Source organism: Sylvia atricapilla, chromosome 18 (assembly GCF_009819655.1).
Source record: "Sylvia atricapilla isolate bSylAtr1 chromosome 18, bSylAtr1.pri, whole genome shotgun sequence".
NCBI lineage: Eukaryota > Metazoa > Chordata > Aves > Passeriformes > Sylviidae > Sylvia > Sylvia atricapilla.
In genome coordinates, this window is record NC_089157.1 from 4,040,520 (window position 1) to 4,060,700 (window position 20,181).

Below are 20,181 nucleotides of genomic sequence, written 5' to 3' on the forward strand. Positions count from 1 at the left end.
AGCACTGAAACTGAGACCAGGAGCCTTGAAACTGAGCACGAGCAGGGTAGGGCTGCTGGATGGAGTAAACCAAAATTGGCAGAGTCATTAGTCAAATCCATTATCTTCATCTCTGCCTATTTAGGAATATCACAGAATCACAGAAGGGTTTGGGTTGGAAGGGACTTTAAAGTTCATCCAGTTCCACCCCCTGCCATGGGCAGGGACACCTTCCACCATCCCAGGTGGCTCCAAGCCCTTCCAGCCTGGCCTTGGACACTTCCAGGGATGAGGCAGCCAGTTTCCGTGGGTAACCTGTGCCAGGGCCTCCCCACCCTCACAGGGAAGAATTTTTTCCATCTATAGATAAGGATTCTTGTTATAGCACCCAGAGCTGCTGCTGAGGTCAATCCCAACCACCCAGGAGCTGCCTGCCTGTGATTGAACCTACATTCACACAGGAACTCAGTGAGAGATTTCAGAGCACCAGGATCAAATTCCAGCTGCTCTGACCTGGGAGCTGTGATCCAACACAAACCGTGGCTCCCAAACCTCCTGCCTGAAACACAGCACACCCCGTGCCCCAGCTGATGGATGTGCAGGAGGCAGGAGCAGCCCTGTCCTTCCCTTACAGCCCTCAAATCCCCCACCTGAAGAACCAGCTGCCCCTGCAGGGTCCTACAAAGCTCAGTGAGCAGCAGCCACTGCAAAGCACTGAAAAAATACCAAAACAGAATAAATCCTTCAAAAACTAGGAGATCATTTCAATCCCTCTTACAATCCTTGGCTAGCCAAAGTCACAGAGCCTTGGCCAAGAATGCAGCATCCCAAGGGTGGCTGTAACACAACCAGCCCCGGGGGGTCCTTGCCTTTATCCCACAAACGTTTGCCCAGGTGAGATGAAGTAGCACAGCCTGTTCCCTGGGATGTTGCCTGGGGTGCAAGGCTCAGGAATGGTTCCAGGCTGGCAGCACAGCATCTTTGCATCTTGATGCTCACAAAAGCATCAAAAACCCAGCCTGGTTTGCATTCCTTGAGGTTGCTGACAACCAATGCATAACGGCATAGAAATAGGGGAATTAATGTCTTGGTGCCTTCAGTCTGCTGCTTCAAGTTCAGTATCTTCCAAAGTGAAAATGGCTATAACATGCTGATAAGGCTTTTTAAAGCAGAGACAAATCTACCAAAGAGAGGAAAAAAAATTTAAAAAAATTAGTGTTAATCCTGACCTTGGAAAAGGTGGCAGAGATAAATAAAGAATTGATTATACCATAATCATGACTATCAGGTCCACCAATATGAAGGATGACTTTTTTCACTGCTGCTGCCTCTCGTACTTTAGAGGAAACACCTAATGGCAGTATTGAGATGCTGGGCAGGTTTACACTGGAAGGCATGAAGAAATTATAGCTGCTCAAGCAAGTACCAGTCCTGGGCCCGTGCTGATAACACAGAAAAGCCTTGGGGGAAAAAGAAAACCAAACAAAAAAACCCAACCAACCAACCAACACCCCAAAGCCCCCCACCTCCACATTCCTCTCCCTGCTACACTCCCCTGCCCTGTTGGATTAAGGTTTTCCAGTTTAGGAAGGGAATCACTCAGTCAAATGTGCCAAGATTCAGAGCTGGAGATAAGCTCCAGATGAGGAGATATCTCCAAACTCTTTTGGAGTTATGAGAAAGGAGCAATCACAGATGTCACATCCAGTGCCAGGGCTGGGTCTGTCTCTGGGCACTGCTGGTCCTCCTGGGATGGAATTCCAGGGCAGTGAAGTGATGTGTGGTGTGACACAGGGCAGAGGATTCCAGCCCCAGGCTGCTGTCATTCACAACCCTGTGGTTCCTCCCAGCCAGGAGCACTCCCTGACCCAAAACACCCCCGGGATCTGCAGTAGGAAAACGCAGCAGCTTCTGCAGAAGTTACTCACAGAGTGAAGCATTCCAGCCCAGCTGCTGCCTGCAGAGGTCAGGATGTCACAGCCCTGCTCAGCCCAGTGCTGGCCCTTGGAAGGTGCTGGTGAGCCAGGACACAGCACATGACACTCCTGCAAGGACCTGGCACACACCTCTGGCCGAGACAAAGCCCCTGGGCAATCCCCAGCAGGTCTGGTGGGGCCCTGCTGCTGTGAATCCATCAGCCTCAGTCTCTGGCACAGCTCCCACTGGGTCCCTACAGCCCCCTCTGGGCAGTGCTCTGGGGACAGGAATGTCCCAGCGACCCTTCAGCTGTCACCTGCTCATACATTTATCAACCCACACGGTCTGTATATTCATATTTCTCCATACCTTGCCCTCACCTCCCTGCAATGTGTCTCAGCAGCTCCCTGCCCTCCTTCCAGTCTCTGCTCCACAGGCAGGATAAACACAGGCAAGCTTCCCTAATCCCCCCAGGGGAGATGGCCACGCTTCACCCTCCCTCCCCCTGCCCAGATTGCAGATTCTCACTCTAAGTAGTCAGCTCTTATTCCCCAAATCATTTAAGACACAGCTGCAGCTAAACCCCCAGTGTAATATTGAAAAATCTTTCTTTTTTCCAAGTAAAAGAGACATCCCCTGTTCACGAGCTTTCCCAGAAGAGGCAGAACAGGGAATACTTCCAGGTCCTTCACCCTGAGGAGGTTTCAGTGAGCCAGTTCAGGGTTCAGAGGTTTCCATTTCCATTCTGATTCTGCAGTCAGGAGAGACAAGGGTTGGCTTTGCAGTAATCTCCTCTCCTGTCAGTGCATCCAAATGAACTGTGAAATTGGAAAGGAGGCAGTCCTCACCTGTGCCTGGCCCCTGAGCCAGCCTTGCAGCCACCTCAGCAGCAGAAACTGCTGCCACACATGATGCTCAGCCTCTCCCCAGCTACTCCTTCCCCTGCCAGCCCAAGTGTCATGAGAAACTGGGGAGAAAACCAGAAAAAATATAAACTAAGGGAAAGCTCCTTTTCCCTGGTTATTCCTCTTAGAACAATAAACTCAAATCCCAGCAGCTGCTACCAAAGCTGACAGGTCTGCAAGGGACCTGTGAGGAAAGGGCAGTGCCCTTGCAATGCAGAGTGGCATTTTTGGAGGGGACAAATCTGCCTCATGAGAAACCCCTTGAGGTGCTGCTGTTGGACTGATGCAAGTTAGCAACGATTCTGATTTGAAAGACTGTTGAGAGAGATGATAAAATTTGACTCCTGGAGTGCTTGCTGTGAGGCAGAGAGGATGCACATCCCTTAGTGGTGTGTCCTGACCGCCCTCTGATTCTGCCACCTGCACTGGCACCCAGGAAAAGCCTTTGGGAAGCTCCCAGGGCTGCTGAAGGGCACTGTGAGCAGCTGGCCCAACCTGCAGGAGCAGAGCCCCTCAGATCTCCTCCCTTCCCAGCTCCTGGGCTGGAACGGCAACACCTCCAGAAGGGAAAGACAAAATGCTTCACCCTCGGAGTGCCAGCACAGATAAAAGTCTTGGCTGTTCAAAGCAGTTGCAGTTCCCGAAACATGAACACAGAGACAAGATCTTCGGGACCTGAGCAACCCAGAAGCTTAAAACTTCGGTCAGACAACAATTCTTCATGAATTGCTCTGAGCAGCAGCAAGGTCCAAGAGTTGTTAATTCCCTAAAGCAGAAAATTATAGTGGGAAAATTTTTAAGTCCTATTTTTTTTTCCCTTCTTTCTCTGCTAGTAGGAGCTTGGAGAGCACAAACCTTTGTCATCCCTCCACGTTCCCTTGGATATGGATCAGTGCAGAGATGTTTTCCTTATAGGAGCCAGACAAAACCTCACTTGGTCACAGTCTCATCTCTGCTTCAAAGAGAAAAGCAGCTGGACAGAGCCCAGGCCAACACAGCAGAGTGGGCAGAGAGCCCATGGAGCTGCCAGAAAAGAATCACCCAACAGATAAGAGCAAAGCAGAGACTCAGAGCACCTGGATTCAGGGAGCTGTGCCCACAAGTGAGGTCCCCACAGGGCTAGTTTGCTTTGCTGGGCAGGTAATGCCTCCAGGGATGGAACACTGAGCACACTGAGCTAGGAAGGGAGAATTCCTGGTGGGAAAAGGGATTGTGCCTGCAGATCTGAGTTCAGCACCAGGGCACTGGATTGGTGTCAGTGGTGCCACAGGAGGCTCTGACTGCAGACCACTCTGCTAGTTTCCAGCTTTTCAGGTACCATCCATCAGCCAGGCTCCACGTGCGGGGGGAAGAGGACAGCTGTGTTGGACAGAATTTGTATTTGTCTCTCTACACACAAAAATATGATTAAGGCTATTAAATAAACCAATTTGTTTTTATGGGATTGTTTCCCTGGTTAGAGCTAATGCTGAAAAACCCATGAGCCTCACACACAATTCCCACTGGGAAGCACAAAGCACAAGCTGGTACTGGGTGAAATTAAAGCTGCACTGGGTAAAAGGAAGAACATTAATTTTCTTGTAGATGCTGATTTTTTTTTTGGTTAGGGAAATGCTTGCACACACTCATCAGTAAAAACCGAGCAAAAAAGAGAATAGAAAACTTTTATGAGGAATATCATTGCTTAGCCCCAAAAAGGAATTTAAACCAGGAGTTCAAACATTTGAAATTACTTTCAATTTCAAACAAGAATGAAAAGCTGGGATGCTGAGGTGAGCTGGAAAATGAGACATTAGGGAGCCCTGGATGAGAAAGTTTGAAATTAAATTTTTCTTTTCAACAGAATCACAGTATTTTGCTAAATACTAACACCCTTGGGCTTGAAGTGAAGCAATAGAAAAAAAAAAAAAAAAGTCTTTTTAAAGTCTCAATGAATATTTACCATGGAAAATATCAGTGGAAGCACATTTTTTAATTACAGAAGTCTCTTTTCTCTGACATTACTCATCTGTGGTTTAAAGAGGCTTCAGAGAAGGCTGGGATTTTGGAGGAGGTGTATGAATTACTGATTAACTCTGCAGGAGAGCTCCGAGCTGGGAAATCTCAGGGCTGGGAAGCAGCCTTTCAACAGGGCACTTGTGTCATCTTTACATCATCTGTGGGCAGGAATTACAGCAAGAAGACAAGTTGGGCTGTGTGGACTGCTCTGCTGAAGGGATTTCAGTGTAACCACAGGAAGGATTTCAGGCTGAGGGAACACTGACAGCACAGGTAGCTGTGAGTTGACAAGTCAATACCACTGGGGCAACGGCTTGTCTTTTGAAATCAAAGTCTTATTAGCTGCATTTTTAGCTCATCATTTTTTGGCTTTTTTTGTTTTAGCTGACTTTACTGGAAAGAGGAGATGGAAAGAAGAGATACCTGAGTAGAGGCTGCTGCCAGACAGAAGGTGTTATGACATGCTGACAGCCAAGGGTCCATATGTTTCCCTCATGGACAGTGTGTTGCTCCTCATCTATAAATAATGCAAGAGAACTCTCTGCAAAGAATTAGCCTGTGGTTATTCTGTTATTCAGCGCACACAGGGCTGAGACCTGGGTTCATTAACCTGAGCAATGGGAGAACGGGCTGTGGGATGTCAGCACAGCTGTCACTGCCACGCTGTGGCCAAAGGAGAAGTGACAGGAGGATTTGGGCAAATTACGCTTCCCACAGCTGGGAGCGTGGGCTGATAACACCAGAGTGGAGCTGTGGGATGAAAGGACAGGCCAGCTCCTGATTTATGGTGCACAAGGTGTCACATTGTCCAGGCTGGCTGCTCTCCCCTCCGTGGGAAGCCTGCCCACCCCAGCAGCACTGCAGCTCCAGGGCAGTGCTGGGATACTGCTCCCCAATGCTGTTTCATCTCTCCACACAAACCACACACACAGCAGCAAACCCAACCACTCCTCACCACCCCAAGGGACTGCTCTAAGGGGTTTTTCCCTTTCCATCTCCCCTCTCATTTCTGTACATAAACCCCCCAGACTCCTGCCTGCTCTGCAGAATGGCTGTGATGCCACGCTGAGCACACACCAGCCTGGGGACCAGAAGCAGCATAATCACATCAGCACAGGCCTGCACCCAAATGAAGCAGCTGTAGGGAGCTGCAGGGCGAATTGGCACCACACAGCGCTGCTGTGCCTGCCCTGCCTCAGGGACTGGAGCCTGGCACAGAGTCACACACAGCTCAGAGCTCCTGCTGCTGCTCCTCACACGCTGGAGCTATGCCAAGGGCAGAGGTGCATCCCACAGACACCTCTGTAAGAAACAGCACAGAATTTCTCTCCCTTCACCCCCCTGCAGGAGCAGCCCAGGACAGACACTAACCGGCCCAGCTGGCTCACACAAGGATCTCTTCTCCTCCTCCTCTCAAGCTGAAAGCACAGGGTGGGTCCCTGTAACCCCAACACCAGGCTCCAAGGTCCCCATGCACCAAACCTGTCTGCCCAACTTACCCTCAGCTGTGTGAGCAGAACATTTCAAGGGTTCACCAAGGTCTAGGTGTGCTTTAGTGACCTTTAAAGGTGCCAATAAACGTTGGAGCAATTTGACTAACCTTTAGGGAAGCCAGTAGATTTTTGAGCAGCTCTCGGAACTAAAGCAACCCAAAGAGGAACCCACTGGATTTTCTCCTTCCTGTCATTCCCCACTGCATAACTCCATGGTTCCTTTCCACTCTCATTTTTTCTCATGCCCTCCCACAAACTATTCAGTCCTACTTCCCACCTACCGAGGTACCAGATTTTTGCTGCTACCTGAGTTGCCACAGACACAAGGACCATTAGATCAGCACAGATTTGGGAGCAGCAGTTCTTGGCAAGGTGAAGTCTCAAGGTGATGCCTTAAGATTTTAGTCTTTGTATTTTTCAAATCCTGTCCTGCATTAGCGTTTAACTCTAAACTCCATACAAAGTGTTAGTTATGTTTTCATATTTTGGTCAGACAAAGCAATTCCTCTGGGCCTGAAATTCAAGGATACCCTACAGCCTCAGGCCCCATAAAGTATAAACAAAAGTGAACTGGAGGAATATGACTTCATTACCTGGAGCTGGAATTGGAGGACTAACCCCTGATATGTAAATAGACCAAACTCATAATTCTCTGAAAAACTCCTGACTGTAGTCCATTTTGTGAGGCTTTTGACTGTCCAGGCTGCATTTATTGAAGGCTTTAATAAATACCTACTCTTATTCCCTTAATCCTGTCTAGCCTCTGTTCTAGGGAGCCACCCCAAGGCATCAAAAGCAACGCACAAAAGCACAGAAAACTGCCCAAAGGTGCACACAGAGGGTGGCCTGGGAGGCTCAGAGGCTGTGAGTGCTGCACAGTCACTGAATACCCACCCACGTGAGCACATCTGGGCTTTGCTCACCAGGAGCACAGGGACACAGGCAGGAAAGGAGCAGTGACAGAGATGGAGAAGTTTGGCACAAGGCAAGATGAGAGATAACAGTGAGGTGAGAATCTGGCCCAGGGGAGAGGAAAGAGGGATAAGGATGAGAGAGTTTGCGAGGTGCTGCCTGCCAGGTGCTGGCACACACCAGCAGAAACCACATCAAAGCTCATCAAGTGTCCTGACAAGACGCTTTGGTCGAGGAGTGCTGACCACTGAGAGCTGGGATATTTTTGCACAACCTGCTGCCAGTTTGGAGAGAGAAGGCAGAAGCTCTTGTCAGAATGGGAGAAAAGCCATTTCCTTACGCTTCTCTCACTATATATTTTAAAGTCTTGGAAAATCATCCTGATGGAAAAGGTCTGTGTTGTGAGTTACAGCTCCAGGGAACATCCAGTGCAGGGAAAGGCTCCAAGAGTGAAGTTTACTTGTTCCTTTGGCAAAATGTTCACATAAGATGCTCTTGTGGGGAAGGGACACAAATCTGTGCACGTTTCTTGTTCCAGCCTCATCTGGCTGGAAGCAGGGGAGAGCATCAGCTCCAGTTTGGGAAGGGATGGGGTTTCACCCAGCTCCTTCACCTCTCTCCACTCCTCAGGAGTCACAGGAGCCTTCCTTACCCTGGCATCTCCCAGACGTGGAGGAAATTGAGCCAGCAGAGGCACAGCAGGTTTGCTGTCAGACCCAGGGCATGGACAACCTGCCAGCTTTAAATCCCAAATCCAGGCACCCCTGACAGAACCAGCATCCCCTGCACTTTTATCTGCTTAATCACAGTCTGAGCCAAGGTAACAGGAGATGAAGGGCTGAACTTTTACATGAGATGCGTCAAAAGAAAAAAAAAAACCCACGGGGTCAACTTTATCTTACCCTGGAAAGAAGAGAATGAGAAAATTCTGACGAGCAGAAACGAAAAATGCAGAAAATCTAAAGCAGAAAGATGACTCAGAAGAGAGGGGCTGAATCACTTCAGCATTCAGAAGGCTGCACGTAATCACCTGGAAACAGGTGGAGACTGTGCAAGGAAGAAGAGGACTGGTTCTTTGTTCAAAACTGAATTTCCCTGCAGGGACACAAGGAAGAAAGGATTTCCCAGCACAAGGACCTGCTGAAGGACCAGGCTGGAGCTGCAGACACCTGCCTCCCATCCAGCTCTATCCTGTTAACAGGAGAGAAGGGGCAGCTTGGCCATCCTGGTGGGACACTGGATGCCCTTAGGGCTGAGCAAACAGCTCCCCAAGCTCTCTCAGCTCAAACACACCAATTTGCATTAAAATACCCTGTGGGGATTTCTTTTCCAGACTCATGTGTGCAAAACTGACAGAAAATGCCTCTAGGGATGTGTGAAAACCCTGAAGCCTTCAGATTCATGACAAGATCTATGGTCAGAGGGAGCTGTGAAGGCAGCCTGGGACAGTGAGAGCCTGGGCACAACCAGCCCTTGCATGGAAGAATTCGTTCTGTTACACAGAAAGATGATTTTTATTATTATTTTTCTTCCTGTTCATTGTTCCTTTTCTTTCTAAATCCCTTCAGAAAACACCAGGGGTAATGTATTAAGGGCTGCAGATGTCAAAGAATGCTCTCTGGTACATTTAACAGCTTCTTTATCACTTCTGAAGGGACCTGGGGTCAGCAGTCCAGACTTGATACCTTCAAACGGTTTTCTAAAAGCAGCATTTTCAGTCCAAGTATTTTTGACTCAGTGTAAGCACCACATGCCTTAAACATAGATTTATTTTTATACAGTGAGTTAAAAGCCAAAAAATCGATGAAATAAAATAAATACACCTGACTATGATCTCCCCTGCTGTATGAGCTTATTTCAAGGGTGCCAGAACTGTATTCACTGAAAAGCTGTGAAGAAGCCCAGGGATGAAACAGCTTCAGCTTTAACTCTGGAGTGTTGCTTCTTGCAAAAAGTTCTGTGTAGTGAATAAGGTAGTGGTGAATGTGAGGCCAGTTTTCCAAATAAGGTTTCAGTGATGAGTAGAGAGACTATGGAGGAGTAATGATGGTGAATTGGAAAAAGTGGTAAAGTTTCTCCTAATTCACCATCTCCTAAAGTAAAGAGAGTGAACAGGCACTTGAATAAGCAAAGTGGGGGAAAAGGCAGCTCTGGTTCTGGAAAGAGAAGCTCTGCCTCAGGAATAGATTGGAGCTCTCTCAAGGAGGCTGTGAGGGTAGAGAAATATAACCCCAGCAGTTTGTTTGGATTATCAGTCAGCAAGGTCCTCCAACAGCTAAACTTCCACGAGGCAAGAGCAGAGTTCATCAGACAAATATAATTGGTTAAGAGTTCAGAAACAAAGTGTGGGGGAAAACGGCCGGTTTTCAGAGGAGACAATCACCTGTGGAGTCCAACCACCCAGCACCTTCCTGAGTGAGCAGGGGAAGAAGGGAAAAATGACAAAGTTTGCTGACGATGCAGAGAGATTCTGGAGAATAAAGTCCAGCTGAAACATTAAACTTGTTTGATCTTGACCCTAATAATATCTGAGTGTCCCAGCTAGGGCTGCACTCACAGCAGGGCTCCAGCAGCAGATGCTCCTCCGTGCTCACACAGCCCACGACAAGCCCTTGCAATGTACTTACTGTGCTTACAGAGGCCAGGACAAGCCCTTGCAATGCGATCACTTGCCATGAAACAGCCAAGTGGGTCCTGCACTGTGCCCTGGGCACGGCTGTGGGGCTGCCACAGGCACACCAGGAGCAGCTTGTGAGAAGGTCTGGCAATGAAAGTTTGAAGGGAAAATGCTTCAAACTGCTTTGCAGAGGTGGCACAGGTAGAAAAGGCAAAATTCTGCCCTTCCCTTCTGCCCCAGTGAAGTTCTGTCAGCTCCCACTGCTTGCCGTGCACAACCGAGGGATTTCTGCCTTGCTGCAAGGAGGAGGCACAGCCAGATGTTGCACTGGCACAGAATCCTGGACCATCACTTGGATAATGTCCCAAGAGGACAGGAACTCAGCCAAGGCCAGCACAGGTCACTCAGAGCCTCTTTGCAAAAAGTTGTGGGATGTGTAATTGCAGTCATTACCGAATTGGGTCACGCACTGCTGATGCAGGCTGCCAAAAGGAGCTTCAACCACGGAAATCCTGGAATGTTTTGCTTGCACTTAACACTGGAGGTGTTTAAAGGCTCTCAACAACCATCCTCCTGTGCAGCAGGTGCCCAGCCTCTGTCATTTGTGTTGAACACAGCGAAGAGGGAAGTGCTCCAAGGCGCCCTGCCAGCCCCAGCCCCTGAGCCTGGCTGTTTCTCACCTGCAGTGCCCCAGCCTGGAGAATCATCTTACTCCAAAAACCCTGCTGAAGACAGTGCTGGCAGCATGGGAATAGCCAGCCTGTGGGCTAGCAAGGAACTGTGGAGATTTGGGTGGCAGGAATGGGACAGGCTCCCCTCTGCCAGGGGCCTCAGTGTGGCCTCGGCCACCACAGAGATGCAAACTCAAAATAAACTGAGTTGCACCAGAGCAGTCAGTCTAACAGGGGCAGAAGGGCATTGCTTGGGCTGCAAATGGGCAGTTTCATGGGCTTGTCTGCACCCTCTTCTCACACCAGTGCTGGGGTGAGCCCTCAGCAGCCCCAAGCCCACCCTCAGCTCCCCCATCTGCTGTGGGCAGCCTCCTCCCATTGAGGGGGGCAGCACCTGGAAACAAAAAAAACCAAAAAAGCAAAGTATTACTTCAAAGTATTACTCCATCAAGCAAAGTGTTATTTTAGACCAAAGCAAGGCAAAGAAAAGCATTTTGAGACAATCAAACACGCTTTCCAGCTGTGGGACCAGGCACCTGCTCAGTTTTCCCACTGCTTCTGACCAGGGAATTAAGCCACTTTTTCTACATTAGAGCCATTTCCAGAGGAATCTCTCTCTGACACAAAATTCTAGCGGCCACTTTCCTCTGGAGGAGGGTTTTCAAAATGCAGGAGCAAACTGTGGTGGGAAGGGACAGCAGGCAGGGGAGTGCTGAGCCCTGAGAGAAGGGAAATGAAAGAAGAAACCACAAGAGAGTGTGGCACAGGTGGAGTGCCACATCCACTGCTCCCTTCAGCCACAATCCCCCAGCCTGTTCCTACATCAAAAGTGCCACCAGAGGAGCAAACACAGCACAGCCACCTCCCCTGTGCCCTGCAGGGTCCTTTGCTGCTGCCCACACCTTGTGCTGGTGGCACAGATGTCCCTGCAGAGAGGGACCGTCTGACTGGTACAGAGGAGGCATCTGCTCCCTGTTCTTCATCCCAGGAAGCAACCCATGGAGGGCAAAACGCTTTATTTAAAAACTGGCACATACGTTTTGAGTCTTTTAACTAGCACCTGTCATTTTTGGCAGTGCTTTTAGCTCCAATTCTTTCTTTTTCAAGGCCCCTGCACAGAGCTGTTCCCACCTGCCTCGGCAGCACACGGGGCACAGGAGGTTCATGGCCCTCAAATCCCTGAGGAGACAGATTCAGCTGCTGCATTTTGAGGAGAGGAAAGAATTCCTCTCACCCAAATCACCCAGCCAGGGGGTGACCCGGGCTGTCCCGCAGCCCTCTCCAAGCACAGATTGGTACCCAGTGCCACCACCATCACTGGCTGGCAGGAACACCTCCACCAACTCAACCTGGAGAAGACACAGCTGAGAGGGGACCTGGGGGCTCATTCCTGTCTGTCAGTGTCTGCACAGAGGGCTCATGTTGCAGCAGCCCCCTCATTAGGGGTAAGAAATAAAACCAAAAAGCAGCTTTTTAAAGGAGCATTTGAATCAGCATCTGCTGCTCCCGAGAGGTGACCCACACCAGCAGCAGCTGTCACCATCCCCAGCTCCTCCCAGCTGTGTGCAGGATGGCAAATGCCACCACTGAGTCCTCAATGGCATGAACTCAGCACGGTGACATTTGCTGCTCTTTATGCACTGCCAGACAACTCTTCACACTTCATCTCTTGTCTCCTGTGAGAGGGGTTTGAGAGCTCCAGCAGAAATCTTTGCTGCCAGGCTGAGGATGTGTGCTGCCCTCCGTGCTGAGAAAGCACCTGAGATCAGCAGCAGGAGCTTTGGCTGGAAATTATGGAGCCTGACTTTTCCCTAGCAGTCTTCTGGCCCCAGAGCACTTTCCTAAATCTTCTCATTCCCAGCTATGAGGAACCAGGCTGAGAAATAGAGAAGTGTCCCAGGAGGGATCAGGGCAGCTCTTCAGCTGAACAGGGGAGGAGAGGCTGAGGACATGGACCCAAAGTGCAAAGGTGTGGTGTGGCCAGCACCAGGCAGAGCAGAGCACAGAGGAGCTGCACAGGATATTTGGGGTAGAAAAGAATGGCAAAGAGGCTTTTGTCTCTAGTCTAGCAACAGATTCTGGCCTGTGGAAGGTGTGTCTGGAGTTGAGTAAACCAAGCCAGGAAAATGGGAATCACATCTTGTCCTGAGCCTGCACATGTTTCTAGACCTGATCCAGACCAAGAATGCAGACACATTAATGAGACTCTTTTCTTTTATCAATTCTGTCTGCATTCATACCAATTTTTTCATAGAAGAAAGGAGCAGCCCTTACCATTTTTAAAATGTGATACTTAGACAAACTTATATGTCCAGCTTGGAGCAGAAAGAAGCCCTTGGCTGCTGGCAAATTTGGACTCCTAACTGCCCCAGCAAAAGTGGAATATGCCAAAGGGCCTGGGCAGAGACCTGCAAAGGCAGCAGACAGCTGGTGGGGGCACAGCTGGGAGGGCACAGCTCAATTCAAGGCACACTAGAAATTTTATTGGAAACAGTAAAAATGAGGTTTGAATGAGTAACCAAACACAATTAAATTCACACAGCACTAGCATAAATCCTCACATCAAAGGGGAGAGTGAGTCTCTTTCGCCCTGTAATTAATAGAGTAATTATGGTTATTGCATGTGCAGTAACTTCAGAAGGCTCCTATGCCTTCAGAATTCCAGCCCCGTAGCAGTGGATGTTGTCTGAATGATTAAACAGACCTCTTTCATATTTTAGAGGACTCCTATCTCCACCCAGGATTGACTGTGCAGCTCCTGCTCCCGTTACATGAGATCACAGGGGCTGCCACCCTTGTCTGCAGCTCTGACAGCACCAGACAAACTTTGAACCCCCTGAAACTCAGAGCACTGGGAGATGAGTGAGTACAGCGATCCCTGCTCTAAAGAGGAGGAAATAAGGGGAGGAAAAGCAGCAAAACTGTGACCACCAACAGCCCTTTTGAGGCAGGGCTGGGAAGCTGACACTGCCCACACTGCTCTCAGCCCCTTCCCCTCTGATGACTGCAGCAGGACACAGAGATTTGGGAGCCCAGCTTCCCCTCATGGCAGCCCCGTGGGCACAGAGATTTCCTGATAAATAGAATCACCAGTTTAATGTTTTTCGAACGGTTTAAGTGCCACAAAAGGAAGTATCAAGTTGGGATCCCCAAGCCCAGAAAACTGATGGATTACCCAGATGGATTATCCTTCCTCCATCCCACTGCTCCTTCCTTTCCCTGGGGTGGGTCAACACCAACTTGACCAACCCTCTGGGGACAGAGGAGTGACAGGAGTGTGGCAGTTGTGGTGTAAGTGCCTGGACAGACATCTGGACACAACTACCACGTGCTGGAGGTGCTGAGCAGAGGCACCCACGCCCCATCAGCATCCCTGCACTCCCCATCCCTTTGGGCCACATGCAGGCTGTAGGAAAGGGATTCAAGGACAGCAGCAGGTCTGCCTGGGAGGAGGGCACTGCCACATCACTGACCTTCTCACTCCCAGTGGGAGCCGCTTTGCCAATGGCTTCACTCTCAGTGCCCACCCAGGGAGTGTTCCTGCTCCCTGGAGTCACACAGGCAATGGGAAGCTGGATCTTGCTCAGAAGACAGCCTGAGAAGCAGCTCCCATCACACACTTCACCGAAGATTTCTAAGGGCCAAACACAAGATGCAAAGTCAGAGCAAAACATGTACATTTGAGAGTGTTTGGGCCGGGGGTTCTCAGCCAACCCTTGTTAGAGCCGCTAACATAAGACCTGTTCTTACTGTAAAATCCAGCTTCCACATGGATTTGCTCTTAAGCCAAGCCCTCACCCCACTCAAAAGCCTGTCCCTGAGCAGGGCCCTGCTTTGCCCACCAGCTGCCCCAGGGTGGGGACCGGCACAGCCAGAGCTCACCAAGCTGTCCAGGGGCTACCACAGCCACCCCGGGCAGCTGGAGCCAGACTGGGCTCCCAGTGCAGGAGGACAAGACCTTGGGCACAGGATGCACCTGCAGGCAGACTGCAGAAGGTTGGGAACACAGAAACAGTGAGATGAGTGTCCAGGGAAAGAGGCAGAGGAGGGAAGAGCACTCAGGAGCACTGCTGCAGGATGGATGTGCCAGGGCCAGCTGCTGTGCCAGCTGCTGGTTTCTCCCAGGAGCCCAGTGCTGGGAAGCATCTCCTGCCTGCTGTGGGTGCCCAGTGTGAGCCAGTGAAGCAGGCAATGGTCCTGCCCGGCATCTCCCACACACCCGTGTCCTGCAGGGGACACCTGCCCCAGGTGAGCGCTCCTCTCTTCCCCGGGCACAAATCCGGAGCCAGTCCCTGCAGTCCACAGGGAGCAACAGCAATGCCATTGTGTGCGAGCAAGCAGCACCGCTCACAAAACAATCAGCCTTTCCCAGTCCAAACGCTGCTCTGTTTCGAGGTGCCGGGTTGATCTCACTCCGTGTTTGAGTATCACTGGGGGAAAGGAACCACCCGACCCCCAAAGAACTCGAGGAATATTTTGTTACTGCCAGCCTGAAATGTCTCAGATGCTGTGGTGTGTGCTCCCAGCGCACAGATTCATCTGTTAACACGCCATCCAACCCAAATAAACTTGGGCTTCGCTTTGGAATCGATCTCCAAATGAAGGAGCTCTGCTGTTTCCCTGGGCAGCCCACCCTCCCGCAGGAATCCGAGCCTCCCGCAGGATTTTAACCCTCCCTGGCCCACTCTCCTTCCCCGGCCGTGCTGGCTGTGCTCAGGCAGTCGGCAATTTCGGGATTCTCCCTCTCCCGTGCCGTGTTCTGAGGATGCTCTGCCTTTCACCGCTGCTGGGATGAAAGCACCCGAAGCTCTGTCCTGGGCAGCGCAGGGCGGGGGGATGCAGCCGGACAAACCGCGCTGATATCAAACCCTGCTTCTTTAAACAGGCTCTTCGGCGGCTGCAGTCAAAGGCACGCTATGCCTAACGTCAGCGGGGAGCAAAAATAGCCGGCACGAGTGGAGAGAGGGGAATGCGAGTATTAAGAGCGCCCAGATTTCAAACATACTTGGCTGGGCAGCACGCTCCTTTCCTGCCCCTGCCGCTCCAGATGCGACCGAGCCCCGGGATCGCTCACTCTCTGCCCGAGAAGAAGGATTCTCTTTTATTTTTTCTTCCTCTTTTCGTTTTTCTTTCTTTAAGTTTTAGCTTTGATACTACTAGATAGATTTTTATGATTATTATTTTTTTAAAAAAAAAATTTTTTCCTTCTTGTAGGAAACTTCATCCGCCGGATTTAAAAGCAAGGTTTGAGCAGGAGAAATGAATTTCTGTTTACAGCTGTAAATATGCGTGGTACTCCTTTGGGATGATACCGTAGAGGGAAAGGCAAGATTGGCTGGGAAAACCGCCTGGACCGTAAGGTGCTGGAATGGCTGCTTGGAATAACAAGCTTCTATTGTGTGTGCATGTGTTCGAGTGTGTGTTTGTGTACGAGAGCAGCAATGAGGGGAACTGTAAAATGAAGCAAGGGCTCCCCATTTGGCTTAATTTTCCTCTTCTAGCTCCGTGTGGGGACGGGCAAAGTGTCTGAATGGAATCAGTGCTGCAGGAATTTTATGAATGGAGCAAAAGGCAGGTTCAGCACAAGAGGAGCAGAGCAGGGAGATGCAGTGGGCTCGGCTGGCTCCGGCAGGAGCTGTCACTCCAAGGAACTGCTCAGACAGGCACCAGCACGGCACAAACCTGCTCTAAGTGCCCGGGACACCAAGTGAGGAGGCAGCACCTGAGCCATGGAAATACGCTCCTGGAAATGAGCTCTCACCAGCACGCCGAGCAGAGAGCCGTGTGTGGGACCAGCTCCAGGCTCAGCTGGAGCATCCCCTGCAGAGCTGCTCATTTCTGACCGAGGGTGCTGCTGGTTGTGAGGCAGAGGAGCAGCCACAGCTCCCAGAGCAGCTATCTCCTTCACGGGAGGCACTTTCACAGCCAGCACAGCTCGGGCACCAACAGCGATTAAAGGGACACCGAGGGACTGGGACAGACTGGCTGCACCTGCCCTACACAGCAGCAAGGCACTGCACAGCACAGCAGGAGCAGGGAGAGACAGATTTGGGCTTGCAAGGTCCAAGAAATGGATCTTGGTGCTGGTGAAGCTGCTGGAGACCAGCCCAGAGCAGCACTGTCCTGAGTTAGTACTGACCACTGTAGAACCACGCTCGTCTCGCCTGGACTCGAGGGACTGGGGTGGGAGACGGGCTCTGTGTGCTTCTCTGGGGTTTTGCACTTCTATCCCAGTTGCTAAATGAGGGAAAAATCTCCCTCTGCACTGGATTATCCTCTCTTATACAGAGTTTTTTATGACTTCTCTGTAGCACCTGTCATCCTCAGCTGGTGGGAATGGGGAGAAGGTGAGGACAAGTCATGAAAAGGATGAAAATTGTCCATCCTCAAGTGCCACAGAGGTCACTGACAGGGTGACACAAGGGCAGCAGGGGAGGGCTTGGGACTGTAATCCTCCTGCCAAGGAGACAGTGGAAGGAAAGAGGCAAAGGAGTCAGAGCTGGTGAGGAGGGAAAGGGACATCTAACTCACTGGGAAAAGCTGCAGATTCCCAGGTTAAACAAATCCAGCCTGCCCAGTGGAACAAGGCAGAGGGGAGCCTTTGCCTGCTGAGCCTTACAAGGACAAGACAGTCCAACACGCCTCCCCCTCAGCATTTTCCAGAGAAAAAGAGACAGTGAGTGCTGTAAAACACACAGTGCAAATGCACTTCTGTATGCAGTGACCTTTAGGATGGCACAGGCTCTTGGCATGCCTTAAAATCTGAGCATTTTAGCTACTTCTTCAGCATTTCTCTGAGGTGGGTTTGCTGTCCATTTGCCTACCCCCAGAATGAATTCAAAGCGACAGAGTCCTGATTTGTGCAGCACTGAGTCTGAGCTAAGCAGAGGCTCCCAAGTACAGAGTTGCCTCACACGTTGCCTCACACCTCGCTGCTCAAGGCTGTTCAGGCAGGTTCACACCCAGCTCTGGCAGAAATAGATCTGTTCTACAGACACATGGACAGCTCTGGGATCACGCTGAGCAGACAGCATGAAAAACCCTGTGTTTACAGACAGAAATCCCACAGGGAAACTACACTTTGCTTTATAAAGTGCCTTTTTCTCCATCACTCAAATAGTGTTTGAAACTGCAGGACAGAGGAGGAGCTTCTCATTCAAGGGAAGCTGCTCAGTGAAAACGCTGCAGGAATGCTGGACAGGACTTTGAATGCATCACTAACACAGAACAGACAATTCGGCTGCAAATGATAAATCTAAAGTTTGTTTTCCCTTTTTAGGGGTCTTCCGCTCCTTCAAGGTTAAGAATGCAGCGAAGAGGTTTAAGCAATCATGCTGATAGCTCTGTAAATCATTGCTATGAATTTAGGAAGGATTTTTTTTTCCTCCAAAACTAAGGACTGCAGTAAGTGGTTCCAGTGGTCCACACAATCTTTTTTGTCTCTTTTCCATGGACACACCTCACAGCTGGGCTCTTTTCATGAGACTGTGAGCCCCACAAGAGTGGCCTCAGTGCCAAAGACCTTTGCTACATTCAGGCAGTGCAGATAGGTGCTCAGGGACAGGTAAATGATCTTTGTGTTGCTCTGGCAGATTTCTAATGTGTTGTTTTTGATGTCTTTTCCTCTAGGGGAGAATGCAGATGGTCCTTGGATGAGACACCTCTGAGAAATGGTTCAACATCTCCCAGCAGCCGCATTCCTCAGGCCCCTGTGACATGAGCAAAGCTTCTGGCATTTAAACCCAGGAGGATGTCCCTACCTGACGAGCTGGAGAGCCACTTCCCCGCCACCCCCTACGTGGTGACAGACACAAGTGAGGATAACGTGTTCAGGATCAGAGCCAACGTCTCCGCCAACGGCACCGGGGATGGCGCGTGGGCGGCCGGCTCCACGGAGGACATGGTTGCCATCTGCACCATCGGGGCCATCCTGTCCCTCATGTGTGTCATCGGGGTGACAGGCAACGTCTACACCCTGCTGGTGATGTGCCACTACCTGCGATCCTCTGCCTCCATGTACATCTACATCATCAACCTGGCGCTGGCCGACCTGCTCTACCTCCTCACCATCCCCTTCATCGTCGGCACCTACTTCATCCAGAAGTGGTACTTTGGGGACGTTGGCTGTCGCATCCTGTTCAGCCTGGACTTCCTCACCATGCACGCCAGCATCTTCACCCTCACGGTGATGAGCACGGAGCGCTACCTGGCCGTGCTGAAGCCCCTGGACACGGTGAAGAGGTCCAAGAGCTACCGCAAGGCCATTGCCGTGGTCATCTGGCTGGTGTCCCTGCTGCTCACCCTCCCCATGCTCATCATGATCCAGCTGGTGCAAAGGGACAACAAAAGCATCTGCCTGCCCACCTGGAGCAAGCTGTCCTACAAAGTCTATCTCACCATCCTGTTTGGCACCAGCATTGTGGGCCCGGGGGTGGTCATTGGCTACCTCTACATCCGCCTGGCTAGGATCTACTGGGTGTCACAGACTGCCTCCTTCAAGCAGACCAAGAGGCTGCCCAACCAGAAGGTACTCTATTTAATCTTCACCATAGTGCTGGTCTTCTGGGCTTGCTTCTTGCCTTTCTGGATATGGCAGCTCCTCTTCCAGTATTATGAGTCCTTCCCTTTATCTCCCAAGGTGATGAAGAACATTAATTACTTGACGACCTGCCTGACCTACAGCAACAGCTGCATCAACCCCTTCCTCTACACCCTGCTCACCAAAAACTACCGCGAGTACCTGAAGAACAGACAGAGGTCCCTCAGCAGCAGCAGTGGGTACTTCCAGAGGAGGAATCGTTTCCAGAGGATTTCAGGGAGATCTCTGTCCACCAGCAGCCAGCACTGCACAGAGACTTACGTCCTTGCTCACGCTCATCTGGGAAACAGCAGTGCCTGAAGGTAAAATATATCTCCAAGAACAATCAATATTGACTTCAACGTTGCTTTGATTTAAAGTGTACATTGTACAGGAGAAGCCTTGGCAGGCCCAGAGTGTGCACACATTTAGTCCAGAGGCTGTGCCGTGTGTCTGTTCTCATTTCTCCAGTGCCACTGATTTGATGCTAGCAGCACTTCTATCTAAATAGCCTTTCACTTTTTATCTTTATATTTTATAGTGTATGTCTCCTCAAGTAGCCATCAATAATGAAAGCCCATAACGGGGCTGTGATTTTTAATAGTATCAGCTGTCTCACAACATTTAAAATTATGTTACCCTCTGAATGGCTGTAGTTTGCTCTTTTTTTTTCTTTAGCAGTCGTGCTAAATTTGTAGCTGTATGAGGACTGAAGACAATGAAATAAAAAGCAGCTGATGTTTGTGACACACTACGCAGTTTGCATTTGGGATAGGACTGGACAACGTGGATGAGGCATATCCAGGGTGGCTGGTCCTGGTTTGGGTCATACTCACGTTTATTCTCCACTCCTGTGTATGCACTGGGCTGGATTCTCCAGTCACAGAGGTGTGTGCAGTGGAGTTACACCATGGTCCTTGTCAGCAGCACAGGCTTCCCATGGCAGTGCCACAGGCAGGGAGCACTCAGCATCTCCTACTGCCCTACCCCAAATCCCCATGTGGAGCAGCATCATCTGTCCTGGGCAAGCACAGCCACCCTCTGCCCTCCTCCAAGGAGGAATTGGGAACCTCTGATGTTGCTGTCCTCAGGGCATCCACTGGCAAACTGC

General features: G+C 50.4%; 1 protein-coding gene across 1 annotated transcript; it reads left to right on the forward strand.

Annotated features, from left to right (window-relative positions):
* Positions 1-18,197: 18,197 nt before the first annotated feature.
* LOC136369168 (urotensin-2 receptor-like) lies at positions 18,198-19,819 on the forward strand. Its single transcript, XM_066331821.1, has 2 exons — positions 18,198-19,019; positions 19,131-19,819. Exons 1-2 carry the CDS (start codon positions 18,243-18,245, stop codon positions 19,389-19,391), a joined length of 1,038 nt encoding a protein of 345 aa, XP_066187918.1. The 5' UTR covers positions 18,198-18,242; the 3' UTR covers positions 19,392-19,819.
* Positions 19,820-20,181: the final 362 nt, after the last annotated feature.